We start from the raw sequence: 27,271 nt of genomic DNA, 5'->3' as shown, positions 1-27,271 counted from the left end.
TGGACAGAGGTAGGAAAGAACTGCAGAGTGGGCAGGGGTTGGCAGGAGGCTTTTTTTTTTTTTAAGATCAGTGAGACTTGAATATATTTATGTCTTAGGAAAAAGGGAAAAGTAACAGAAAGAAGTTTTCAAAACATTTGGAAACTGCTTTTAAAACATGCTTCCCAACAAGCAAGAATGAGAGGGCTGGGGGAGAGTAAGTGGCAATGTGTGTCACTTGTGAGAAAGGATGCACTCCAGGGCTAGGCATGGTGGCTCACACCTGTAATCCCAGTGCTTTGGGAAGTGAGGTGGCAGGATCGCTTGAGCCCAGGAGCTACAGACCTAAGATCCCATGTTTAAAAATGATAGCCAGGCTGGGCGAGGTGGCTCACACCTGTAATCCCAGCACTTTGGGAAGCTAAGGTGGGTGGATCACCTTTAGTCTGGAGTTCTTGAGAGCAACCTGGCCAACATGACGAAACCCTGTCTCTACTAAAAATACAAAAATTATCCGGGTGTGGTGGTGAGTGCCTGTAATCCCAACTACTTGGGATGCTGAGGCAGGAGAATTGCTTGAACCCGGGAGGTGGAGGGTGCAATGAGCCGAGATTGTGCCACTGCCCTCCAGCCTGGATGACAGAGTGAGACTCCATCTCAAAATAATAATAATGATAATAATAATAATAATATTAACATGGCCGGGCAAGGTGTTGCATGCCTGTAGTCCTAGTTACTCAGGAGGCTGAGGTAGGAGGATCCTTTGAGCCCAGGAGTTCAAGGCTGCAGTGAGCTATGATAGTGTTACTGCACTCTAGCCTCAGTGGCAGAGTGAGAAATCCTGTCACACACACACAAAAAAAAGGTATGTACTCAATTTACTGGTTTGGTTTAAGCTCATAACACCGAGCATTAGATAAGCATCTTCCTAATCCAATTTTGCAAATGAGACAACTCATTAAAAAATTCATTTCTTGCTAGTTTGGAATTTTTAATTTCTACTTCATTGGTCTCTAATCTTTGTTTAGGACAAATTACAAGTGTATTTGATTTTTGTTTAATTTACTTATGTTAAAAATTTTAAGGTATTAAAGGCAAACTAACTCAATGAAGATACTCACAATTCGAACAAGCCAGGATAAAGTAGACGTTGCTGTTGAATAATGGGTATTATAATGGTAGGGCGGGCTTTGGTCATCTTCCCATGTCTCATAACGCTCTGCATAAAACACAGCTCTCTTTGGGTTCAAAGCACCAATTGGCTATTAAAAGAAAAAAATATTTTGTTTAATACAGTCATATTAGACATCCGAGATAATAAATCTTTATACTTTCAATATTTCACTGTTAATTCAATTTAGCCGCACAGCATAAATATATTATTTTGTATTATATTTGTAACCATGCTGGATGTTGATATTAATTACAAATTGTTACACTGGTTAAAAACTGCCCAAGAGGATGATTCATAGTACAAAGTTTCCAGACTTTACTAACAGCTTTTGTAAACTAGATAATCAGAGGTGATCTAGTTTAAACTGTTAAGACCACAACAACAGTTTTGTGATTTTCCTTCTACTTACTAATCTACATAATGAAAATTTAGCTTGGAATACAGAAAATCCAATGGGGAGAAGGTGAAGGGATTGACCATTTGACAATCATATTAGTGAAAACCTTGTCTTAACAGCCAGTTACCCCAGTGTGAAAGACAACCCTCCATGTGGAACCCTGATGGAATGTTAGTCTCATTCTGTGAGTATACAGATGGAACAACTATCCTTTTTATTGCTAAACTACACACCTGAGGGTGACGGAATAATCCAGGAAATTCAGATTCCCTGGAAAGCATTTTGCTGAGGCCCCTAATATCTCTCCTAACAGTACCACCACCCTATTTACTGACGATGAGGCGAATCTCTATAGAGGAGTATATGGATTTCTTCAATAAAGCATGTGCTAACTGCATCATAGTCTCAAAATTATAGCACATCTAATCATTAGGAGTTTCCAGCATACCATCTTCATGATTTCAAATAGCAAACTACCTTAGCTTAAGTTTTTGTCTGATTTTGGATTAATGGTATACAGAAGTCCGTGCTTATGGTATCAAATAAGCACATTATTTTGACTTAGGTTGCATACTATAAAAATAAGTATGTTTACAGAGAAAACAAAAGAAGAGTGCTAAGTACAATATCTAACTACTTTATTTCAAAATTTAATATTTATAATTAACTATGAAGATCCCTCAAAGGCTTAATTTCAACAAGAGAAGTAGTAGAAAATTAGTGTTTCAATGGGGCACTTAATGTTACACAAGAGAGAAAGATTCATTTATAAATTGTTATGAGCCTTTTCTTTCGGCCTCAGGAGACTAATTCAAATAACACAAGGAGGTCAGCAGTAAAAAGTCTGTTAGAATTTCCATAATAAACTCTTATTTGCAATGGTGCTTATCCTGAATATTTAAATTATTTGTAAATTATGTTCATTTTTTGTTCACTTTAATTATGACTTAACAAAGACTAAACAATTTGTTTATCTAAAAGCTATGTTTTTCATGCACAGGAGTGTTAATATTTTAAAGTTCCTAAACTTTTTTGTATTCATTTTGTAAAACAAAGTATGATAGTATAAAAATTTAGATTAAAAAAATGTTCTAAGGTTTAAACTTTATTGTGTTAAATTTCATTATCTCTCAAATCTCTTTAGATATAAAAAAAGACAATGTAATTTTGTTAAACATTGCATAAAATCTTAATAATATTTAAAACAAGTACATAATTACATTTTTGGTAAAAGTAGTTGTTATAAAGTGAAACGAATGTAAGATCTGTTAGGGAATTGAAGTAATGAGTTTTTCATTTAAAATTACCTACATATTTATACTTTATTAGATGTCCAGATATGTTTTTCTAATACAGTAAGTGTATTTTTCAAAGCATTGAAAACGTTTAATACTTTGCTCTGTCGTGAATATGCTAACAGATCTTTCCCCTGCATAAAATGTCTGTGTGATCCCTAAGGACTGACCCTATCTGATATTGTTTGTCCTGTAAAATCTCACAAAACATTCTTTTAAAAGGAGCATGGCTCATCCTCTAATCTTTTCCAGTCTTACACTACTGGAAAAGGAAAAGTAAATACTTATTTTTTTGATTTTACTCGTTACATCAAAGTCATTTTATTGCAGTGTTTTATAGAATAATACTTTGTAGTGAACAGTTGCACAGTATTAAAGTCTGTATATGCCTCCATTAGTAACTTCTTAAAATACATTTATAATTTTGAATTTTTATCTAATATGGTTAGATATGATGTTTATGAAACATAATGTAAGTGATTTGCTTTGTACTTACTATTTTTCTATCATTTTGCTTCTAATAGTTAAATAGCAAAAAATCATTTGAAAGCAAAAAGCTTCAAAATGTTTGTTTAGGGAAGTGAGAATTTTGTCATAAATGATATATTTTCTTAAGAGATCCTAAAAGATATCCTATGTTATCACATTATCCATCTATCAATCAATTACCTACTTACCTATATACTGACAAGGTTGTAAGTTTGCTGTCCTTTAAAAATTTTAGCAAATACTGTAATGTCAATATCATTTGATTTTGGCAGATGAATATGGTAAGAATTCTGGTCAAAAGGTAAGGCTACATTTAATAAATTTATAAATTTATTCTGCAATATTTTTCAATTTTCATCATAGTTACTATATTAGTAAATAGTTTTCTTTTCTGTCAAACAGTGGGCATTTGGAAACAGCAACTTCTGTGCTTTTTAGGTGTTACCATATATACAAAGGTTTAACTGAAAGTTTAAAGCCTGCTTTTAGATTTATTGCTGTTTTGTCTTCTTTATTTTTTATTTTACAGGTGAACACTGTAAGAAATAGGAAAAAATGGTGCAAAAAGATAATGCAAAAATGAAAAATAAAATTTCTATTCCTATAAAAATTTATTATTATAATTCAGTTTTAAAAACTGCTAAAAAGCCTATATAACTTGCAAAAAAGCACTATTTCCAACATGAAAGAACCAAAGGAGAGACTAATGTATAAATATTTGCATTTCTTATAAAATTTGCAGGAAATTACATGTATAGCATTAGGATGTCCACATGAAACACTACTGTAGTTATTGAAGAAATAATGTTGAGAATTTTCTCTACTGTTAGCACTCAATTTCCCTGTTTTGACCACCCAACACAGAAATCTGTCTCAAACTTCAGTGCTACGAAAAGGTTGGTTTTCCTAAAAAAACAAAAAACAAAAAACAAAAACCTTTGTGACTTTATTACATGAAACAAAAATCCTACCAGATGTTTGTGGGGATTTACCTGATTTTAAGGCTCTGAGAAATACTACTGTAAATAAAATTGTTTAAATGTGCTTACTCCAGTGTTTCTCTTTATTTATTTTTTATTTTTAACAAGAATCATATCCCTCTTTTGTTTTTAAAACAACTGTTTAGATGCAATACCTTAGTTTGTACTTAGAAAAATTCTGGTGTGTATTTGGTGTGTATTTCTCAGTGCTAACTTTTTCTTTAGTTTCATCTTCCTATTTTCCCTTTCTGTCCTCTTACTGTTGATCTATCAATGTTTTCCTATCTTTTCAAACCTTAAACATTGTACCAAGTCCTTTTCTTAGAACAGGTATACAATATATAAATTTAATAAGCAAAAATGACTTGACAAAAATTATATAAGTAAAACAAATTGGATAAATGGTATTATATGAGACATCAGAAGGACTTTTAGAGATCATAAAAGTCTGAGCACAGAGCTAGACTGATTTCAATAAATAAAGATAAATAAATGTGTATTGATCTAATGAATGGCCAATGTCATCAAAGTAGATTATAATTTTCAAGAAAAAATAATTGTCAAGGAGAAATCAGAGGTCTCATTAAAGCAACATCAATAACACTGAATTCTAATACATGATAAAAAACTGAAAATGATAAGAAGGTTCATGGTACTAGGATTCTACTATTATATAGGTTAAGCATCTTTAAAAAATTCGACATCAAAAATCTTCCAAATTCCACAACTTTTTGCATGCCAACATGACACCATAAGTGAAAAATTCTGCACATACATACTTAACACAAGCTTGTTTCATGTATAAAATTGTTAAAAACCTGTATAAGATGACCTGTAGGCTATATGGAATATAGTGTATATAAAATGAAGTAAGTTTTTGTTTAGACTTGGGTCTGTTCCCAAGCTATCTCACTGTGTATATGCAAACATTCCAAAATCTGAAACAATCTGAAGTCTGAAACACTTCTGGTTCCAAGCATTATGGATAAGGCATACTCAAACTTGCACACATAATATGTTCAAGAGTTCACTACTGCTATTACAACTGATACTATATATTTGTATAACATATTGTCATCACATCCATTTTCTAGGCTGATTTTCATAAGTCTCTGAGGTCAGCGAGGCATTCATTATGAACCTAATCTCATGACGAGGAAACAGATACTTGGGTCTCCACATTTCACACTATTGCCCTGCTTTTTCATTGCTAAATAAGAAATTATGATCTTAATGTGACTTTATTTTTTAATAGAGATGAAATTTCACTATGCTACCCAGACTGGCCTCGAACTCCTGTCCTCAAGTGAGCCTTCTGCTTTGGCCTACCAAAGTGGTGGTATTACAGGTATAAGCCAGTACACCTGGCCTTTCACATGACTTTTTTCTTTCATAACTGCCTATTTATTCCTCATTCATGATAGATCCGAAGAAATGGAAGGATATATTGAGGTCTGTTTGACCAAATCTCTTACAGATGGGGACACTGAAGAAAAGTCAAATGAAGATCATGTTGCTGGTCAGTGGCTAGATGTGCCACAGAACCAGCCGCAGCTCTGTGCTAGATACATACAGCTAGAAGCTGGGTACATTTGACTGATTTGTCTGGCTTCTAACAATAGTTTTTAGTTATCTCAATATTTTTAAGACATCCAAACTTCTAACACATCTAAGTTATCTTGTTATCTTTTGTAATCAAGGACTTGAAAATCCTTAGAAGAGCTTTGAGAGTTCTTACCTTTTTTTTGGTCATGAACTATCTGTCATTATTCTGAAAATTCTGTTATGACAACATAGAAATCATATCTACAGACACTTCTGTGCTCAAGTAAATTCCTGGCCTGCCTTTTTATCTGACTAAGGAACTTCAACTCATTCTTCTGGAAGTTTTTCAAATTGCATCTGTAAAGCCTTACATAACACCATCTGGTAATAGGCAACTTTATAACCTTTTTAACCCAGTAGTAGCCCTTCGAGGAAACTCCCTGTCTTTTATTCATCTCTGCATTCTTACACCTACAGTATCTGAACCTTTTAAAGGGAGAAATAAATGCTAAATGAATGAAGACTGATTAATCCAATTATATATTATATAACATTTCTATATGAAAATTTTAGAAATAAATTTTATGAAAAATCAAGACATAACAAAGTGAAAAGTATTCATAGCATATAAGATAAAGAGCTAGTTTCCTCAAAAATGTCCTCTTACAAATCAATGAGAAGCTAATGAACAATCTAATTAAATAAATGAGGAAATGATGTGATGAATAGGCAATTCACAGAATAATGAATACCAATTTCCTACAGGTACAAGAAAAAATAGTACCAGTTTCTATAATATAATGAATATCTATTCTTTTTTCTGTTAGCATTCATTGTGCCTTCTTCCTTTGTGAACCATTCCTTCCCTACTCTTGGTTTACCTGGTGCAGGTGAGCTGACCTCCTTACCTGACTCCCTGAGCGAGCATGGGATCTAGACCTGTCAGTCATAATATTTTATTCATAGTACTGTGAGTGCTGCAGAAATGGGCACATGATTCAGCCTGATCGGATAAAACTTTGCTGCAACTGTCTGGTAAAAAGCTCTCTTTTACTAGTGGGGTTACAAAGGCATCATTACTGTAACACAGGGAAGCCTGTTTGAGAATGAAGCCAATGTAGAAAACTAACAGAGGTGTGGATCCTGATAACTCCAGTGAACACCTGGATCCAGTTTTCCTGAACTGACCCATCCCTTGATTTCTCAGTTATATGGGCTAATAAAATGTGTATTTTAAATTAAAGCCAGTGTCAGCTGACTTTCTATTACATGTAATCAAAAGTCGTAAGAACATTCACAATTGTTAAAATGTCAAACAAAAACTGTTTTTATTGACTAGATTGTCAAAAATTATTAAGTTTCATAATACACAGTATTGGCCAGGGTACAGGAAAACATGGTATCTCATAATGCTGTTGGCAAATAAATCAGTATAAATTTCTTGTGGGAAAAATTGGTAGTATTTTTTTTAATTTATGTAGTTTTGATCAAGTAATTCTACTTTGTGTTATTTATTTTTTGAAGAATATACATGAAGTATATTAAGAGTTGTTTCTGAGCAGTGAGAATGAGGAGACTTTAGTCTTCCCTTTATACCCCCTTTTTACTGTTTAATCATGAATTTGGTTTATCTCATAGAGAGAATTTTAGATGGCTTTGCAATTATGTAACCCAGAAATATTTTTTACATGGGAACATTTTAACTCTGATAAATTTAAATTAACTATATTAACTTTATATCTTGGCTAGTAAGTGTTATTGACCAAATATTTCCAAATATAAATTTCTATTATGAACCGGGGCAGTAGTTCACACCTGCAATCCCAGCACTTTGGGAGGCCAAGGCGGGCAGACCTCTTTGAGGTCAGAAGTTAGAGAGCAGCCTGGCTAACATGATGAAACACCATCTCTACTAAAAATATAAAAATTAGCCAGGTGTAGAGGTGGGCACTTGTCATCCTAGCCACTTGGGATGCTGAGGCAGGAGAAATGCCTGAATTCAGGAGGTGGAGGTGATTGTGAGCCAAGATTGTACCAAGCACTCCAACCTGGGTGACACAGCAAGACAATGTCTCAAAAAAACAAAAAACAAAAAAACAACAACAAAAAAAACAAAACCCAAACCTTTTATTTTCAGTCTTCACTGATATTTAAATCAGCATACATCAAAACCTTACTAGCTACAAGGAGTTAAATGACAACATGAGGAACAAAAAGACAAATCCAGAAGCTGTTTATTATATGCCAATGCCTGGCATGTAATAAACACATGCAACATATTGGCTGTTATTATGTTCTGGCATGTTCTCTTAAATGAGTCAATATCATGAAAAAAGGGAGGGTAGTAGGGTGGCTTGGAGCTTTTGTCACCTTTAGACAGATAAGACAGAAGAATCAGATGTACTATGTGGTTGTTGACTGAATCCTGGCTTAAGTAAAACAATTTTTAAGACACACAGGAGATAATTAGAAAACCCTGATTATAGGCACAGTATTAGATAATATTAAGGAACTGTCATAAGTTTTGTTAGGCATAATCATGGTGATATGATTATATAGGAAAATAATATTTTTCATACTGAAATATTTAGGGGTAAAGTATGATATATGTAATTTGTTTAAAAGTACTTCAGTAAGCCAATAAAAGCTAAACTGTCCATAATTATAACATGTACGTATTGGTTAATGGTTATTGTTATTGGTGATTTTTCTTTGTGTAAAAATTTTCATAGCAAAGTTAAAATCCATTAAAATAGAGTAAAAAACAAGCAAAACCTTTCCAATCAATCCAAGTCTTTCCTAAGTTTTGGGCTGTTCTAAATAAGAAAGCTTTAAATGAGTTAAAAATTTGTTTCTCTAAAATATGTTAAAACTGTGTTCTATTAAGCGTGGACTAAACATTCCCTTTGCATCTTCATACTGTTAATTGGCTTAATGTGGCCTTTAGTCATCAGATAAACTTCAGCAAATCACTACACAATTTTCAAATATATTATTAAGGAATACAACCTGCAGTCAAGAAACATTAATAAAGAGAGGTGTTAAGATGACATTTCTCTATTAATTGAATCTATTTCTTTTTATACTTTTTCATAGGGTGGAACTGAGTATATTATGAAGAAAGATCATCTTTGATCTAAAGTTGCATTTTGATTAGCAAAATCTATTAGCACTTGGCTGGGCATGGTGGCTCATACCAGTAATCCCTGCAGTTTGGGAGGCTGAGGTAGGTGGATCACCTGAGGTCAGGAGTTTGAGAGCAGCCTGGCCCACATGGTGAAACCCCATCTCTACAAAAAATACAAAAATTAGCTAGGTGTGGTGGCACAGTTACCAAACAATAGGTAACAAATGAAAGAAAATCATAGCTACTGGGGAGGCTGAGACAGGAGAATAGTTTGAATCTGGGAGGTGGAGGATGCAGTGAGCTGAGACTGTGCCATGGCACTCCAGCCTGGGTGACCAGAGCAAAACTCTGTCTCGGAAAAAAAAAATTATTAGCACTATTTTTATAAATTTAATTTTTTGTAGAGACAGAGTTTGGCTATGTTGATCAGGTTGGTCTCAAACTCCTGGCCTCGAGCAATCCTCCTGACTCGGCCTCCCAAAGTGTTGGGATTACAGGCACGAGCCACCACATCCAGCTTTAAGCACTTTCATAGGAATGTTAGTCCCACATAGGACTGAAAGCTTTGGAGGTGTGGAATGACTCACTGACTGCTTTTGACTCCTCTGCTCATATCTGACATGACTGTCTTGTGCAGGATATTTTAAAAGATTACATTCTTGTTGGGTAATAGGGAGAGTTTTTCTTTTTCTTTCCTTCTTTCTCTATTATTATTATTATTATTATTTTGGTAGCATATAAAAATTGCCAGGGCATTTAGAAAAGGTAGAAGGCATCTAGAAGATAAATTAGTCACTAGCTTTTTTTTTTTTTCTTTTTTTTTTTAAAGAATATCCTACCTATGTATTATGGAGAAATAATAGGTAACAAATGGAAGAAAATGCAATCTATATAAGCAGTGCAATTCATCATAGCATTGTGAGGGTAACACAAGAAAATCTACGTAAGATGCTTAGGACAATGCCTGGCATATAATAAACACATGCAAAATATTGGCTATAATTGTTATCATTGTCCTGGGATAATTCCTAAGAAAAATAGTTTTACATATGTTAGTGAAAAGTAAACACTCTCACCTACAGTGGAGCATCTTAAATCTTCATGTGTCAGTTCTAGTTTTCCAGGTACTAAGTAGAAGGATAATGATGGGGCTACAAATTAGTTTCAAGATTACTTCTAATTGCTTAATATTCTGTTTCAGTGGGAAAGAAAGGTTAAAGGAGACTGAGTTTGGTCTAGTTTTGCATGATAATGCTGTGGTTTAGATACAGAGGTGATACGTGGCTGACGAAATGAAAGTGCATAAAGCGGGCTGGGCTCTCTTTGCCTTTCCGTAGGTAGGATTCTTCTAAGAGCACTAGACAGTGTCCCTGCTGTTTACAGTTTCTTCTTTAACAGCCTAAAATTTTTAAAGTGGAACAGGCTCTATAGGATTTTTTTCCCCCCTCTCTTCTTCTGAAAGGGTGATTCAGCTGGCTAAGCAGGAAGGAACAAGAAAAGAGGATAAGGAGAAAGTTAGTGTAAGCAAACAGAGCCTGGGACTGGTTTGGAAGTTCTGTATAAATCCATAAAGCTCCCTGTCACCCTATTATATGTCCAACAAGCAACAGTGGAGATGCAAACAAACACAAAAGCACTTCACTATTTCTGGTTACCAGTGTCTGTGAAGTCTACCTTTTTAGCTGCACTTTTCTTGATTCTTCCTTTCTTTCAATTAGAAGGAAAATAGCTTAATATGCCACTGGGTAAACAAACAAATGACTGTAACTTCTAAAAGGTATGGACTAAGTCTGACTGCCTTTGTACCTCCAGTGTGGCACAGAGTAGGTTGGCAATAAATGCTTGTGTAATGAAAGAATGTATGAATGAATAAAATACTAATTTAAATAAATAAATATCCCATGAGTTTCAAACAGTATCCAAACACTACCAATCAATACCTAGTCCTTAAAGTAAGAGTTCCCCCTTAGCACTGCCATAGAAGCAAGTCTAAGGAAGACAATTTTCAACATGCTGTAGGTTCTATGTTAAGGCATACATTGAAACAAATGTTTTAAATTTGGTAGCAGGGTTATCTGGCAGATGGTATGTAATTAAATTCACACATTCACACTTTTATCTTTTAGTTTTATATCATCTTAACTACTAACATACCTAGTAGTTTTGCCCATACTTCATGTTTTGTTGTTTAAAATTAAGCATTAGGTAGATTATGATCAAGTAAATGGAGTTAATTTCATTTTAGATGTTGTTAACTTATGGCGAAAAAGAAAGATATAATAACCATAGAAACTTGCTTTAGCAGAGGTTGCAGTGAGCCAAGATCATGCCACTGCACTGCAGCCTGGGCAACAGAGGAAGACTCCGTCTCAAAAACAACAACAACAAACAACTTACCCTAGATTGCTGAGTCGTGCACTCCGCACCTTACCAACATAAACTCTTTTCTATGTGGTATGTAGACATTTGGCAGTATCATATCAAGGGTGGGTGGTGGAATAGTATTCACACTTCAGTGCATCCATTTGCATTATCACATTTCAAAGCCTCAAGGCATTATCACTTCCTTTTATTAAGTGGCATAATAATTTGGGAAAATGGTTATGCTTATCATCATCTGTCAGTCAAACAACTCCTGTGTTAACAAAATATATTTTTTCCACTCGATGAATGGGTGTGTGATGTGATGTCTTATGTTCATGTCAATATTAGTAGGACTTGGTTTTGTGATGAAACTATTTCACTTATCAGAGGGCATGACTGGGAAATAGGAAAATTCTATTTACACTTTAATGAGCAGAGACTGTGCTTCACGTCAAAGTCATGTAACCACTATTATTTAAGAGTCAGGTTCATATGAGTATATGTGAATAACTGAAGCACTATCATACCATGTTGTAAGACAGGTTTCACCATAAGGCCACATCTCCATAAGGAATATCTGTGTAAATGGGGTGGGGAGGAAATCGCTATACCTACTATTGGTTGGTGTTGAAAAGATAAGTCAAAGACCGATTGTTTCAACCGCTGTCCCTTATGTCAAACAATAAACACAGCCTCTAACCTGTACACATAATAAATAAAACTTGAACCTGTGATGTCTGATCAAATGAGAGGTCTAAACACTCTTCCTGATAAAGAACTTTTTTATTGCTCCTGTGCTCTTCAACTGTTCAATTAAGTGGACCAAAGAACGAGTAAGAATATTATAAATATAAAACACCTCAGTCTAAATAAATATGCATCTAAAATTCTAATAATCATTTAATTTAACCTTAGTGTTTGATGTTACAGTGTTGGTAATTTTATAATTTAAACAGATAATAAAACAGAATTCTTTATTGCATTAACAATATTTTATTAAATGGCATTACTTTTAAATTTTATTAGAATAAAAAATAAATCAGAGGAATCAAATAATCTTTCAGTAGATTTCTGTCAATCATACCAAAGATAGTGAACTCTCAACAGACCATTATGGAAATTTGCTTTGTCGCTGCCACTTACTGAATGCCACTTGTGTGTCAGGCATTATACTAGGTGCCTTAGCTACTTTACTGTGTTAAAATCTTTCAACAGCCCTATTATGTAAGTATTCTTGTATTCACTTTAAAGATGAGAAAAAACAAGTTCAGAGATTGCAGGAAACATCTTAAGTTTGCACAATATGTGACAGAGAAACATCTGAGCAAGGCCTACATTCTTTTCATGTTCCAGTTACAACCTCTTGATTTTTTTCTGAACCCCTATTATTGTTCAAGCCAATTTCAGTTGGGTTTCCTGAAACTTTCATTCGACAGTTTCCTAACTGATACAACACAGAATTTCATGAAGCCTGTGTAATGTGGTGGTATAAAGAAAGAAAATAAATATTTATATTTTTTGGCACTGTACATTTCATAGTTTCTTAATTCTTTTATATACCAAAGAATATAAAAATTATTTGGGGTGCCACATGTGTATCGAAACAAATTCTAGAATTATTCACTGCCAAGTATTATTACTTGGATCAGAACTCCCAGTGTTTGTTTAGAAACAACTACTTTTATTGTTAGAGATCTTTTAGAATGTTTTTGGTTATATCATTCAAGTATTTCAATTCTTCCTTGAGCTTCTGAAGAGTAAGAAACTCTCTATTAAAATTTTCATTTGCAGTATTGCTTATAACTAAAAGAATTTCATGTGCTTCTTAGTGGACATCTCTTCACTGTGATAAGACTGTACTATAGAAGTTTTTCCTTCCAATTATATTATTATACTTCAAATGTCATTTTCTCATTAGGCATATAATAAGATATATTTCGTACATTAAAATCTTGTTTATTAATGGATTTTATACAGGATAGTCTCAGGTTTCTAGCCCATTTGTAAGAAATGCCTATTAAGAAATTCAATGAAGCATGGACACAATGCACGAGTAATTTATTAACATATCAAGAGGCTTTAATTTGCTAACATTTTCCTATCATGCTAGGGTGACAGAATAGAAAGAACAAATTGCTAAAGCATGGAATATAGTAAAATTGGAAGAAAAGCTATCTATCTTTTAAGAGCTCATGGATTCAACTGTTCACAGCATGAAGAATTACATGTTTGTAAAACTGCAGTTTGTAGTCACATTGCCCAATTTATTTAGGCTCCATCTGTTTACCTGTATTATTTATTTAACACTATATAAAATTAGAAGAGCACATGTGAGGCACAAAAGGAAAAGCTCTGCCAAAGGAAATATACATTATACAGATCAGTTTAAAAACCCTGAAATAGGCTGGGCACTGTAGCTCGTGTCTCTAATCCCAGCACTTTGGGAGGCTGAGGTGGGTGGATCACGAGGTCAGGAGTTCAAGACCGGCCTGGCCAACGTAGTGAAAGTTTGTCTCTACTAAAAATACAAAATATTTAGCTGGGCGTGGTGGCAGGAGCTTGTAATCCCAGCTACTCTGGAGGCTGATGGAGGAGAATCGCTTGAATCTGGGAGGTGGAGGTTGCAGTGAGCTGAGATTGCACCACTGCACTCCAGCCCAAGCAACAGAGCAAGACTCTGTCTCAAGACAAACAAACAAACAAAAAATAACCTTGAAATGTTATATCTTCGATTCTGTAGAAACAGTGACTTCCTCATTTAGTTTATCTCATTTTTCAATGCATGGATAAATGAAAAAAATCTGATTACCAGTGAATAATTTACCAGATGCCTTCTATAATCCATACTAATCATAATGAATGCCACAATTTCTTTGGCTGGGCTAGCATTTCAAGAACATTTGAGTCCAAATGTCTTAGCGTAGCAAGCCTGTGCTCCCCGGTGAGGTATAGTCCTCACTATACCTATATCGTAAGTGCTGGCCTCTCATATTGCTGTTAACTAACTGAGTTTTCATTTTTGCTCTCGGCTGAACTCCCTCCAAGCAGTGGCTGTGAGTATGTCTGCTTTATTCACTCCTGTATACTCTTTTGCTTGTAGAATGCTTGACATATATAGCACATGTGCAATAAATTGAACGAACAACTGAAAGAATGAATAAATAAGAGAAAAAAAGGAGCTTTGGTCTATACCTTTCCTTTAAACAGAATATCCCAGTTGATTTCAAAGAAAAAGAACTTCCTACTTTGTTTTAAAAACAATACAATAGCCATAATACTTGTCATTGTATGAGGTTTTAATATGCTACCTGAGTTTTTATTGAATATATATTTTATAATGTCTAATGTAATGGCAATTCAATTAATGTTAAATAAAAGGACATGCAGATAAGATTTTGTCAAAGAACTAGTTTAAAAGTTTTCATCCTCACATCAATAAGTTAGTCTGGTTTTATTTTACACCCCAAAATTACACTTCAACCTTGGCAAGTTACGCATACCATTCAGACATTCTAATCCAATCTGGATGTAGTAGCATATATTTATCACCATTATTTGAAATACAATTCAAAGCATATGGCCTATATCAATGATTAATCACTCTATTATTGTTGTATACATAGCGTTAGCTAACACCGATGTGCCTGGCACGATTCGAAGTTCTTTATACTTAGAATCATTCCACACAACATCGACCACTCCACACCAACAACCCTGTTATTGATGTCTCACCACATAGGTGAGGAAATTAAGACAAAGAGAAACTAATACTCTTGTCTAAGGCTCCACATCTGGTAAATGGCAGAATTAGGATTTGAACGCAGGCAGTCCAGCTGCAGAAGAGTCCTGTTCTTAAACACTATGGGCTCAACATCCCTAATCCAAAATTCTGAAATCTGAAATGCCCCAAATCCAAGTTTTTGAGCACTGATGTGATGCTTAAAGAAAACACTCACTGGGGCATTCTGGATTTTGGATTTTCAGATTGGGGATGCTCAACTGGTAAGTATATAATGTATATATTAATATTTCAAAATTCAGAAAAATCCAAAATCCAAAACACTTCTGGTCACAAGCATTTCAGATAAAGGATACTCAACCTGCATGTATTGTCTCTTACATGGATCTCTCAAAAATATCATACTTTATTTTTGATTTTTTGGGGGGACTAATATTATTCTTTAGATAATCTATAACTAGATTGTTCCTGAAAGGCAGGCTGCATGAATTACAATGCTTCTATCTAGCTGATTTTGAATAATTTAGTTACCTGAATATGGTAAATAGTTAAAAATTTTTGTTTGATTGACTCACATTGGAAAAATTACTATACTTGCAAGCATATTAGAATTCATTTGCTAGCAATTTATTTCTACCAGTTGTGTGACTCTCAGTAAGCTGTTGGGCTAACTGATCTTTTACGTCCCTTTAACACCTATCATACCATGGCTAAAATTGGCAATGAGCTACCAACTAAAATTTGATAGGAAGAACTAGAGACTGGATGACACATAAGAACATGGAAAAATTAATTGTCTTCAAAAGAGGCTAAGAAATATTCCATGTGTAGCAATACTAGCTGATAGGAAGTGTTTCTCTGTGCCAAGTACTGTTATGTTTTCCAAATGTATGTGTCGTTAGATCTGTATAACTATATGACATGGGACGGTATTATTATTCTCATATTACAAACGGGCCAAGAGAAACTAGCTTTAGGTCACACAGCTAGTAGCTAGTGCAATACAGAACTTCAGCTTGGGTAGGTCTAGCTTTCAAAGGCCAGGAAAGGGGCACGAGAAGGGATGCTGAGCTAAAACCATCTGTGGGATTAATTTTAAATTGACTGCAATGATGTTTCCCTAATTCACAGGGTTTATGCTGCTCTTGTCCATTAGCCCCTTAAACCTGCACCCCAAAACCAAACGTATATACAAATACTTTTCAACTTTCTATGGATTGCTAAATCAGACAATCAAAGTCTGATAGAAAGGAGAGATACATTTAAAGTGAATGGGCTGACGCTTTGCTATGGTTAATATACATAAACTTTAAGGCAGGCCTCTGGTGTAAGCTTAGGCTACAGAGCAGCTTTTTGGGCTTAGTTCCTAGTTCATCACTGAATTTCAAACAATTTAGTATCCCATTGTAGTTTCTTCTGGACACATGAAGTGAACTAATAAAAATTTTGCCGTTTATTTCTTATTACCGTTATGTACCATTTTCTTGCCATCTTTTGGGCCATATCTTCTCTCTCATATATGGGTAGACACTTGATAAATTTAACTGACTTTCTGTTCAGTATTATATTTCCTTACAATGTGTATATTTTATGGTCAATATAACATCCTTTATCATCTAAGGAATATATCACAGAAATGATTTACCATCATATTTTATACTAATTTTAGGTTTTTAACCTTGACTTCAAAGCCTAGGATATCTGAGAAACCTCTCCCTACATCTGCTGTTTCTCAAACATCCATTTCATTTTGCCTATGCTAGCATGAGTTTATCTTCTTGTAACTTAATTCTTGTGCTAAGAATTAGTAACGTTTAGAAACTGACTATGTAAGGCAAGATAACCAGTTTCACTTTCTTATGAACACATTAACTGGATATATATACTCTGACAGAAATCCTATTAGATTATAGCCTTATGAAGAAAACTGACTTCTATATATTTAACAGTTACCTTTGATAGATCCCTGAAGTTTCCTGGAAGAGTCAGGTCCAACTCTTCTGATTCATAGTTGGTTAACACCCATGGAAACACTGGATATTGGTTCAGATCATTATATGTCCGTCCTAGTAAAGAAAAACAGAAATAAAAATTTGTATACACAAAATGCTTATGAAATAGTTTCTGTTCTTATAAGGCATCTATTGAAGAAGAAAAGTAACTTTTATTTATTGAACCATATCTTTAGCTCTGATAACAATGCATTTCAAGTGAATTCACTCAATAATTGTTTTAAAAAGTTACTAGGGTTATTATTTATAAGATTGTGATAGAGACTATTGGCTGGTTATTGTAATTGATTCTCCTCCTCCTGTGCTACACCACATTTCTGAGCCTCCCTTCCAAGTAGCTATGACCATGGGCCTTAGTTCTAATCTACAGAATGTGAGCAAAGTCTCTTCAAGTCGTGGCCTACTGAACCTTCCCGCATGTGCGTCTCATCTGTCTTCTGCTGATGTAGAGAATATTGCAACCCTGGAAGCAGAGCCTTGTCAGTGAGAGGCCCTGAAAGTGATTATGGAGGAAGTCACCCTATTGACCTGCACACTTGCAGCTTATGTGATGGTATTCTATTATAATGAATATATAGCTAGGAATTTTGAGTACACAAAATTTGTTATGTTAAACTTATATCAAGAATGAATGCAGAGAATCTGCAAGTGGATGAAGTACTCTGAAGCTAGGACGAAAAAGTACAGAGGCAGATGTCAAGCATACATTTTTTCACAAATTTTCTAATGAATTTTTTTTTCTGATGTTTCACTTTATTGAAGAACTGCTGGATCTTAGGGTGAGTATGTCTGTTTATTTTTTGGTAGAATGACTTAAATACTTCCTATATGATATTGAAGCACAGTGTGAATGTGGAAAGTTTAGGGGAGCACAGCTGTGGTCCTCCTCATAAACTGGAACTAAAAAACCATGATCAGGTGAAATTAAGAGAATGGCTATTAAAGAAACAGGGTCCAAAGAAAACGTTTGTTGAACAAAATTATTTTTTATAAAAATTGTGTTATATCCGATTATCATAATTTTCTAAATTTCCATTAAAATTCACATAAAATAGCTATTTCACTGTTATTTAGTGAAATGAACTTCATCCAGCATGCTGTGGTTGCACACACCACATATACTATCACAGTAACATAGATATGCAGATGTTATCTTGTTCATCATCAGGAAATTACATTAAATGGTATCTGTTCTTATAACAGTTGGTAAACATAACTGAAATAGAAAAAAAAAAAAGCAAACTACAATCTGAGTAAGAACCAAAATCTGCAATTATAAGCACCAAACCAAGTTAAGTAATTCACTTAGAAAACATTTTATTGATGACTATTTTATCTGTTTATTATATGAAGCTCTGCATTTTACAACTAAACTGCATATTGCTTTAAATGTATAAGCTGCTGTGGGTACGTAATACAGATGTGGCTAATGGTGGCAGAATGTTGCTTCCACTTTGCATTTACTGGGATGAGATTACAGTTAGGTTAGGGCTTCCCCTGTCTTGCCCCACCACAGTTCTTATAGAGACCTCTGCTATGCCCGATACATGTCACTGTTTACTTCTCTGCCTCTCCACTAGTCTGCAAACTCATGAATGTCAGGGCTGGATTGTTTGTTTGTTTGTTTTTTAAATCTCTCTGTGTGTTGGCACATACCATCTGCCCAATACATGTTTGTTGATAGAATGTGTATGCATGTGATAAAAATGGAATAAAATGACCCAAATTTCAAACAATGAACAAATATAAGCCAAGTAAAGGAAAACTGCAGAACATTATGTTTAGAAGATGAGGATTATGCAAAGGCATAGAGGTGTTTATGAGAGAGAATGATATTGTGAATGTGTACATTAAACTAGAAGAAAATGTCTGCAGCCAGGTCGCTCAACCAATCAATGAACCTGCTTTGTGTTTACAGTCTGTGGTGAAGGATAATACTGATAAGATTAAACAAGAGTTTGGAGCCATATTAAAGTCTTTTGTACATGACAATGATCTGCTAAAACAGTACCAATATTGTAAAATAAAACTTGTAAAATTCTAAACTTGAAAATTTATTACTGGCAGTTCATATGTATGCTAACCTATGGCACCTGATTACTCTCAGTATTTTTTGTATGTATATACACAAAGAGCACAGATTGGCTAGACAGAGCTATTTCTGGGATACTAAATGGCCCACTGCAGAGTTTAGGGCTCTTCCATTTTCTGGGGAACTGTTCTATTTAAAAATCTGTAGATTTTAATGAAAAGCAAGTCTTCCAGTGTGTATTTTTTAAATAGAATAATGCTTAAGCTACCTATCTATATATAATATATATTACTTAAATAAATCAATTGATAGATGAAAATCAGACCATAATTGTTAAAGTAATTTCTGAAAAAGTTTTATAATTTACATATTAAGAAAAACTGTTAAAATAAATAAAAACCCAATTTACATAACACAGCATTTAAATGTACTGTATAAATGCAAACAGCATAAAAATAGAGACCATATTTGAAGACACTAGCCTTTTAATAGAAATGATTTTCTAAGAAATCAAAATATACTACTTGAGGGTAGAGGGAAGGAGGAAGGTGAGAAACCAAAAACTACCTATTGGGTATTATGCTTATCACCTGGGAGACGAAGTAATCTGTACACCAAACACCCGTGACATGTAATTTACCCCATCACAAATCTGCACGTGTGCCCCTGAACCTAAAACTTAAAGAAAGATATCATGCTATTTTTGGAAAATAGGCAAAGAAAAAGAGCATTATTTAAAAATGCACATACAGGTACACAGAAACTGATTCATGCCAATAGCCATAGGCATGGCTATTCATCTGTTCTGTATTTTTTTTTTGTAATTCACATTCAATGATCTTTCAGAGGTCCTTCAAAAATGAATGCTAAGGAAATTTTAGTAATTTTTAAATCAGTAGAGACTTATAGCACCATTTTAATTTGAATAAATATAATAAAATTTATAAATAAATATAACGATGCTTGTTTTTAATAAAAATTTCCACATAAAAGCCTTGCAAAATGGACAGTCATATATATTTGATTTAATTTAAAAATGTACAATGTATTTAAAGTCACACAGAAAAAAAAAGAATGATTAAGTGGCATTTTGGGGTTTTGCATTGATATGGTTTAATCATGAATTAGCATTACTCCTTTAATTATTTTACTGAACACCTTTGTGAAATGAAAAAAATACTGTTCATTAAATCATCCAAAAAGTGAGATATTTCCAAAGTAATACTTGTTAGGTTCTGGTATACCTATATATTTATTTACTAATTGTTTTGTTTTTTTCTTTAGGATAGTTGATATTTAGTAAATACACTGGTGCTATAATTGGTAGGGTCCTTTCCTTTTCCAGCAGTGGTAAGTAAATATGTATACTTGTGTGTGTGTGTATATGTATATGTGTATGTGTGTGTGTGTGTTTGTATGTATGTGTATATATAGATATATATATATATATATACTTTATTTTGCTAACTATGCTTATAAGAATTTATCTTAGAAGATGAATATTAAATATTGCAAGCCTATGACACTAATCTACTGAAATAATAAAAGTGAAACACAGTAAATGAGATCTCAGAAACATGCTACTTCATTAAAAAAAAACTTTTTAATTAAACCATCCAATTTAATGCTTTTATATGGCACTTTGGTTTTGAAGGTAAAGTGATCTAGAGACAGCTGACAAAGAAATTATAACTGCAATTCCTTGGTGAAAATGTTAATGACAGCAAAATATTGTTTAATTAGATGATTGCAGCATCTGGATTAACACTCTTTAAGAGCGATGTTCCTGTGCTTGTCTGCTTCTTCACACTTTACAGACATTTTGTCATCTCTAGGTCATTAGGAAAGAATTTTTAATGATTTTTCTAGAAGCAAGCAGTTCAAGTTACATCTAATTAGACGACAATAATAAGCCCAACACATGCAGTAGCTAAATATATACATAATTAACCAGGGAGGGCTTGTTCATCACAGAGTAAAAAAGTGGAAAATGCTAAACAGGAGAAAAAGGTTGAGGTTGGAGAAGTCGTGCTGAATTTATTAGCTGATCAGATGAAAAACAACTCAAAATCCTTAAAAATAATTATCCAGTCTAACAGGGGATCATTTATACAAAGCTATGTTAGCAGTCACTCTCCTATTTTTTAAAATGCAAGAACGCCAGATTTTAACATCTTCTCCATAATATTACCTAACAAGGTGTAAAATAGGCATAGGTTGTATCTTTCAGAACACGAACAGAAATCAGGTCAACCTGGGAACTGGAGGTTGAAACCACATTTTTAGTAGAACTCTAAGTATCACTAAGATTATTTTACATAATCATCTAAAATTTAATGTTCTTTGAAAAAGAAAACCAAGTGTTTCAAAAATGGTTAAATAATTTATGCCATATTTCTTATTTGGAGTCTCGTGTAGTTTTAAAAGTCATGCCTTCAAAGAATGGTTAGTGAAATGGAAAAAGTCAAATGGAAAGTGAAATGGAAAACAAACCTGTATCTATTGCAGGTTCCCAATGATACACCACACACAGAGAAAGAAAAGCAGAAAACTCAGTCAAATGTCAACTGTGATATTTATGGTTAGACTTCTGAGTGGTTTAATTTTTAAAATTATCCTTTTTCATATTGTCAATTTTCTATAATGAACATTCATTAAATTTATAAATAGAATAAAACAAAGCCTAAGAACAAATTTATGGAATTTTAGATGTTTTTTAAATGTTTCCTGAACATCTGACAAGCTTCTTTTACTATGTAAAGTATCTTTACAAAACTTACAGTAAAACGTGTGTTTATTTATATGCAATTATGCATATGTACATATACCACAGGAGGGTGTAAAAAGTCTGCATAATTCATTAATACTATGATACTGAGACCATGTGTTTTATATAGTCTTATTAAGAAATCCAGAGTCTTATTTAGAAATCCAAAAAGGAGAACAGTGAAATTGGTCAAGTATGAGCGACCTCAAGAAACAGGTCATAAAATGTACTTTATATTTCATACTAAAATAATATTTTTGGGAAAAAAGATAAATCTGAGAGTGTAAGACAGTAACCAGTAATGTAGAGTCCAGTACTGTTTTAAGTGAAGTCTTAGAAATATTTATAGAATATTTGTGGAAAATATTTATAGAAAATAAGAAATTTATTAAGTCACATTGACCTATATTTTTAAACATGTGAAGCCAGAAAAGATTGTTTCATCTTCTCAACCAGATTCCAATTCTGTGACACTTATTTTTAATCCAAGAGGTTTAAAGAATATCTCATCCAGTAATTCTAGTGAATTTACATAATAGATCACAAAATCCTACAAATATTTAAAAAGAATAAATATTAGGTAACTTTAATTTCATGGATATTCACCAAGCACAACTTTTTTTCTCATTGGGAAGATAAAATGCACATAAAATGCTAAGGATACCCTAACATAAGGTTAACATGTATGATACTGACAGTGCTATATGAAGATTAATGAAATTATTTTTAGGTAGGTCTTTTAAAGAATATAGATACAGGGCAGTAATTCTCAAACTGTGGTCCCTAGATCAATGGCATCAGCATCAAATGGGGACTTCTTAGAAATGCAGATTTTTAAGGCTCAATCCAAGCCGATTGAATCAGAATTTATGGGGGTGGGAACCAAAGATCTGTGTTTTGGCAATCCTGCTTCGGATACACTGAAGTCTGAGAACTGCTAGTATGTTGGATGCTGGGAGCATTGATGGCTGGTGGTGGTCAGCTATGTCCATCTCCAAGAATCACTATCATTAGAAGAAAGCCCCCAATCTGAAGTCATGTCTTTCCCAGGAGTCTGCATCCAGTGACTGCAGAGTGGACGTATTGAAGGCCTGGCTCCCTTCCCTTAAGCCAAGACAATTTTGAATGATTACCCCAGCCCCAGGGACCCCATGGGATCTACTGAAGCCTTTGTCACAACTGCATTGCAGTCTGAATCCTCCTTCTGCCCAGCTCTAATTGCTTCACTCCCCCACAGATGTTGATCCCAAGGCCTTTTCCAATAAACATCCTCAAGCAAATCTCTGTCTCAGAGTCTCTTTCTTTTGATCTAAAACTTAACTGAAAGAGTGCTACCTTCTACATTAAACATAATAATTCCAGGTCCAGATCTAGTGCTAGAATATCAGTATCCATAAAGGTTATGACAGTAAATAAACTTCAAAGGGTTAATTTGATGAAACATAAAAGAAAATGAGAAAATTGTTTAAAATAATTATTTCAGTTTTAAAAGCAGTTAATAAGTTAAGGCTGGTGATAGGGGTGAAATTGTGTGGTACCATGAATATCCTGATAGAGTACAATGTAGTATCTGAATGAAGACTCTGGAGCTAAACTATCTAGGTTTGAATCCTAACTTTGTCACTTATTAGCTCTATGACTTGGGTAAGTTATTTAACTACTCTCCCTCATTTCTTTGTAAAACGGGAATAAGAACAGAACTTAACTCAAGGGGTTACTGTGAGGGTTAAATTAGCACATACATATAAAGCCCTTAGAACAATGTTTGGCACACTGTAAATCATTCAACAGTCATGAACTATTATTTACTATTTTTTTCTGAGTTTTTATTATTAACAAGGAATTATTTCAAAAGGAAAAATGAAACAAACGAAAAAGTAATAAAAATACTACTATTTATTTTTTCTAAATCTTGATATCAAATACAAATTAATGTTTAAAAAATATTACGACAAAATATAAGCCAACTATTTCTTGGCTTTAGATTACCTAAAAAACTACAATTTGTCGAAAAGAAGAATCATATCCTATCTAGAAAGGATAAATCTTAAGTTTTAATCAATCCACTGAAATAAATATTTCCTGAACAATTACTGTATCCCTGAAACAGCATTATAAAGTAACATGATTATTTTTAGGACCCATGTTCATTAAAGTGATACCGGCACAACTTAACATCTTTAGAGCATCCTTTATTTTAGGATCCTAAGAGAACTCTGAAAGGTGATTTGATGAGAAGAGATGCATCGATACACCCTGTCCACCAATCAGGATAACAGGCAAATCTAACAGCTGCACTAACAAGTATTCAATCATGGCATTAATGAAGCTTCTCTAATAAAACCATCACTGATGTCTTGAATGCTGGTGCTCAGTTTAAACTGGCACTTCTATTAAAAATTTCAGAATAATGGCAAAGGAATAATTAAATTAATAAGAATATATCCAGGGAGAGTACCTCAGGATATTCATATTCATATATTTTTTCAATTGTCATTCTACTTATTAAGGTTTATTTTGCATGGAGAGTCATCTACATCTGACAAAATCCTTGAAGAGTTCATTTAAAGCTCATCTTTTCCAAGAAGGTTTCCTCAAGTAGATTATTTCATATTAACCTCTCACTTCTCTAAACTTTTATTACACTGAATGGCACTTAATCCTGTGCTTTCTTGTATGTTTTAAATGTTTTATATGCAAATCTTGTTTGGATAATTAGATCTTAAATGGTTAATGCGATTGTGCTCAAACTTTCTGTATCAGAACAAAGTAGAGGGCTTGCTGAAAGGCAGGTTGCCTGCTTCTGATTGAGTAGGTTTGAGGAGGAGTCTGTAGATCAGCATCTCTAACAAGCCTCCAAGATAATAATGCTGGTCAGAGGACTACAGTTTGATAACCACGGAACTAGAGCAAATTACAGTGAAACTTTATTTGTATAATGATATCGTACAAAAGTATCTTTTATTCTCTTTTTGCCATGCCTGCTGCCACCACTCTCATCCAACATCTTCGCCTCACATTTTCTCCTTGGAATGCCCTCTGACTACTTTCTAGTGAATTCTTACTCATATTTCAATTCCCAATTTACATGTCACCTATGGGAAACTTTTTCTGATCTTTTAGTTATAAATAATGGCTTCTAGATTTGACTACCTCAAATGGCTTCGTATATACTCCCATTATAATACTTTTTATACATTATAACATTGTAGACAATTTTATACCTTCTAATACCTCTTAGTGGAATTACTGGTATACATGTCTATTTCCTCACTATATTTTGATCTATTCAAAGGCAGAAACCATATGTTATTTGCTTCTGTCGTCAGAGTAAAATAGAGTATGTGGTACACAGTAAATATTCAGTAACCATTTACTATTTCTACTGTGATACTCTTGTGATACTCTCCTTATAGCACTAATGTTAAGAATCTCAATTTTGGTTTATGCCATACATAATTATCAGTTTAATTTTCCTAAAACTCCACATTGTATTCCCTTCTATTCCAAAACCATACTGACTCCTGAAAGTCTCTTTAAAATCTAGCTCTTATCTAAGGCTCCAATATTATCTATAATTCTCTGCTCCAGACAAAGTATGATAATCCCGTCCACTGAATATGCCACACATATACAACAGGCAGAAATTTGTGAAACTCTTCTTTTTTTCTTCGCAAACATATCTTAAAATACCTCCCCTCTGCTGAGCTCTTGCAGCATTCACTATAGCGATGATTCAGCATTTAGTATCAACTGTCTTAAAATGCTCTCTTATTTACGCGTATTTCACTTATTCATCTAGACTGTGAGCGTTCTGCGTTCCTAGTCCCTACTCTTCATTTTTATCCCATTGCTTACATTAGTCAGGCTTTAGTGTTTGGTTATAATAATTGCAAAGGAAGTACCCAATAATTTTTGAAAAAATCAGTGGCCTATATAATCTTTATGTTATAAATAAAACAGACTTCAACGATTCAGGAAAGAGTAGAAAGATGCGTTTAAATTTCCCTCACAATCTGCATGCTCTGGTTCAGAAACCCAAAGATCATCCCAAATAGGAAAAAGTGTACTAGGCTCTATACTGCGCAGGTGCAACTTTAAGAAGAGATGACAATGTTATCTCTATCCAGAGTTAGACACAGCAGCCTTTCCAGAGTTGGACAAAGAAAGAGACTCCCAGGAAGTAACAGGCATGAGGTGGATGGTAGTTATAGGTGGTACTGTATCACACTGTGGGAAACTGACCTGACATGAGTAAAATGTAGTGGGAAGGGATGGAGACTAGAAGAGACCTTTAAAACAATGAACTAGAAAACATTCCATCTAGAGGCTGGAGAAAATCTCATTTTAGAATAGAAAAAACATTTAATATGAAAGCCTTTGAAACTGGAAACTGAACTGGAAGTGAGGTATATCACCCTGCCCTCCAGTTTTATATCCAACAGCTCCAATTAGCTAGCACAGCCAAGGGAAAAAATCATTAAGTCCATCTAAGGGTAGACATTGGGTCTTGATAGGTCTCTCGAAAGCAGATAATATGAAAACCTAATACAGGGAAGATGAAAAATATTACACAAGAATGTACAGAAAACATCATCCTGAAAAATCAGATGAGGATCCATATAGCTAAAAATAATACACTGCATGAATATATAATTTCAATAGTTTGAAATCCGTCTTAATTTGCAAAAAGACATAGGCCCCAGAGTATAAAGTTAATAATAATCTGGATTCTGGCTAGTAATTTATATTTACAAAGATAAGCAATGAATGAGAAACAAAATTGAGTTGAAGTTTTTGTCTTACTTAGGTATGATTTTAAAATGTTAATTCATTTGTGAGTTCATATTAAGAAATATATAGTTTATAAGACTTTTAAAATGCAAATCTCTAGGAGAATTAATAACAAGATTTTTACATTTTAAATCACTATAGTAGTGAGCAAAAATGTATTTGTATGGCCAGAGAACAAACAATATAAAAAGCAAGAAAAAATTAAAAAATAATAGTTTAAAACAAGATGATACAAGACCAAACACACCAGTTATTACATTAGGTGTAAACCTATTAAATATTGCTACTGAAAGATTAAAAGTCCAAGATAAAGTTAAAAGTTAAAATTCAACTTATGCTCCAAGATAGAAAGTTGGCAGATCTGGGCTTCTATTCCTCTTCTCTTTGGTGTTGAAGCATATTTTCTTTCTGAGACACCACATTATTTACTTAAACATGCTAATGAAATTAAGTTCTTTACATTTCAGATGTTTAAATTCATTCTATTGATAAAGTGCTAATTAAATAGTATAACACTTTTTTTTATCTTTGAGGGAGTAAACACGTTTGTTCAAGATACATATTATGTATGTATACT

At 33.7% G+C, this 27,271-nt stretch overlaps 1 protein-coding gene across 16 annotated transcripts in view; it reads right to left on the bottom strand.

The window, feature by feature from the left end:
- NBEA (neurobeachin) overlaps positions 1-27,271 on the bottom strand; it is a 713,110-nt gene that overhangs the window by 85,932 nt on the left and 599,907 nt on the right. For all 16 annotated transcript variants that reach the window (XM_032294855.1, XM_032294857.1, XM_032294861.1 and 13 more), the window contains 2 exons: positions 17,043-17,155; positions 1,101-1,241 (listed from right to left, as the gene is read on the bottom strand). In XM_032294855.1, coding sequence (XP_032150746.1) covers positions 1,101-1,241; positions 17,043-17,155 — 254 coding nt within the window. The remainder of the gene's footprint in view (positions 1-1,100; positions 1,242-17,042; positions 17,156-27,271) is intronic.

Source organism: Sapajus apella, unplaced genomic scaffold (genome assembly GCF_009761245.1).
Source record: "Sapajus apella isolate SASKATOON/1434 unplaced genomic scaffold, GSC_monkey_1.0 scaffold32, whole genome shotgun sequence".
NCBI lineage: Eukaryota > Metazoa > Chordata > Mammalia > Primates > Cebidae > Sapajus > Sapajus apella.
This window is presented reverse-complemented; position numbering and strand designations above follow the sequence as displayed.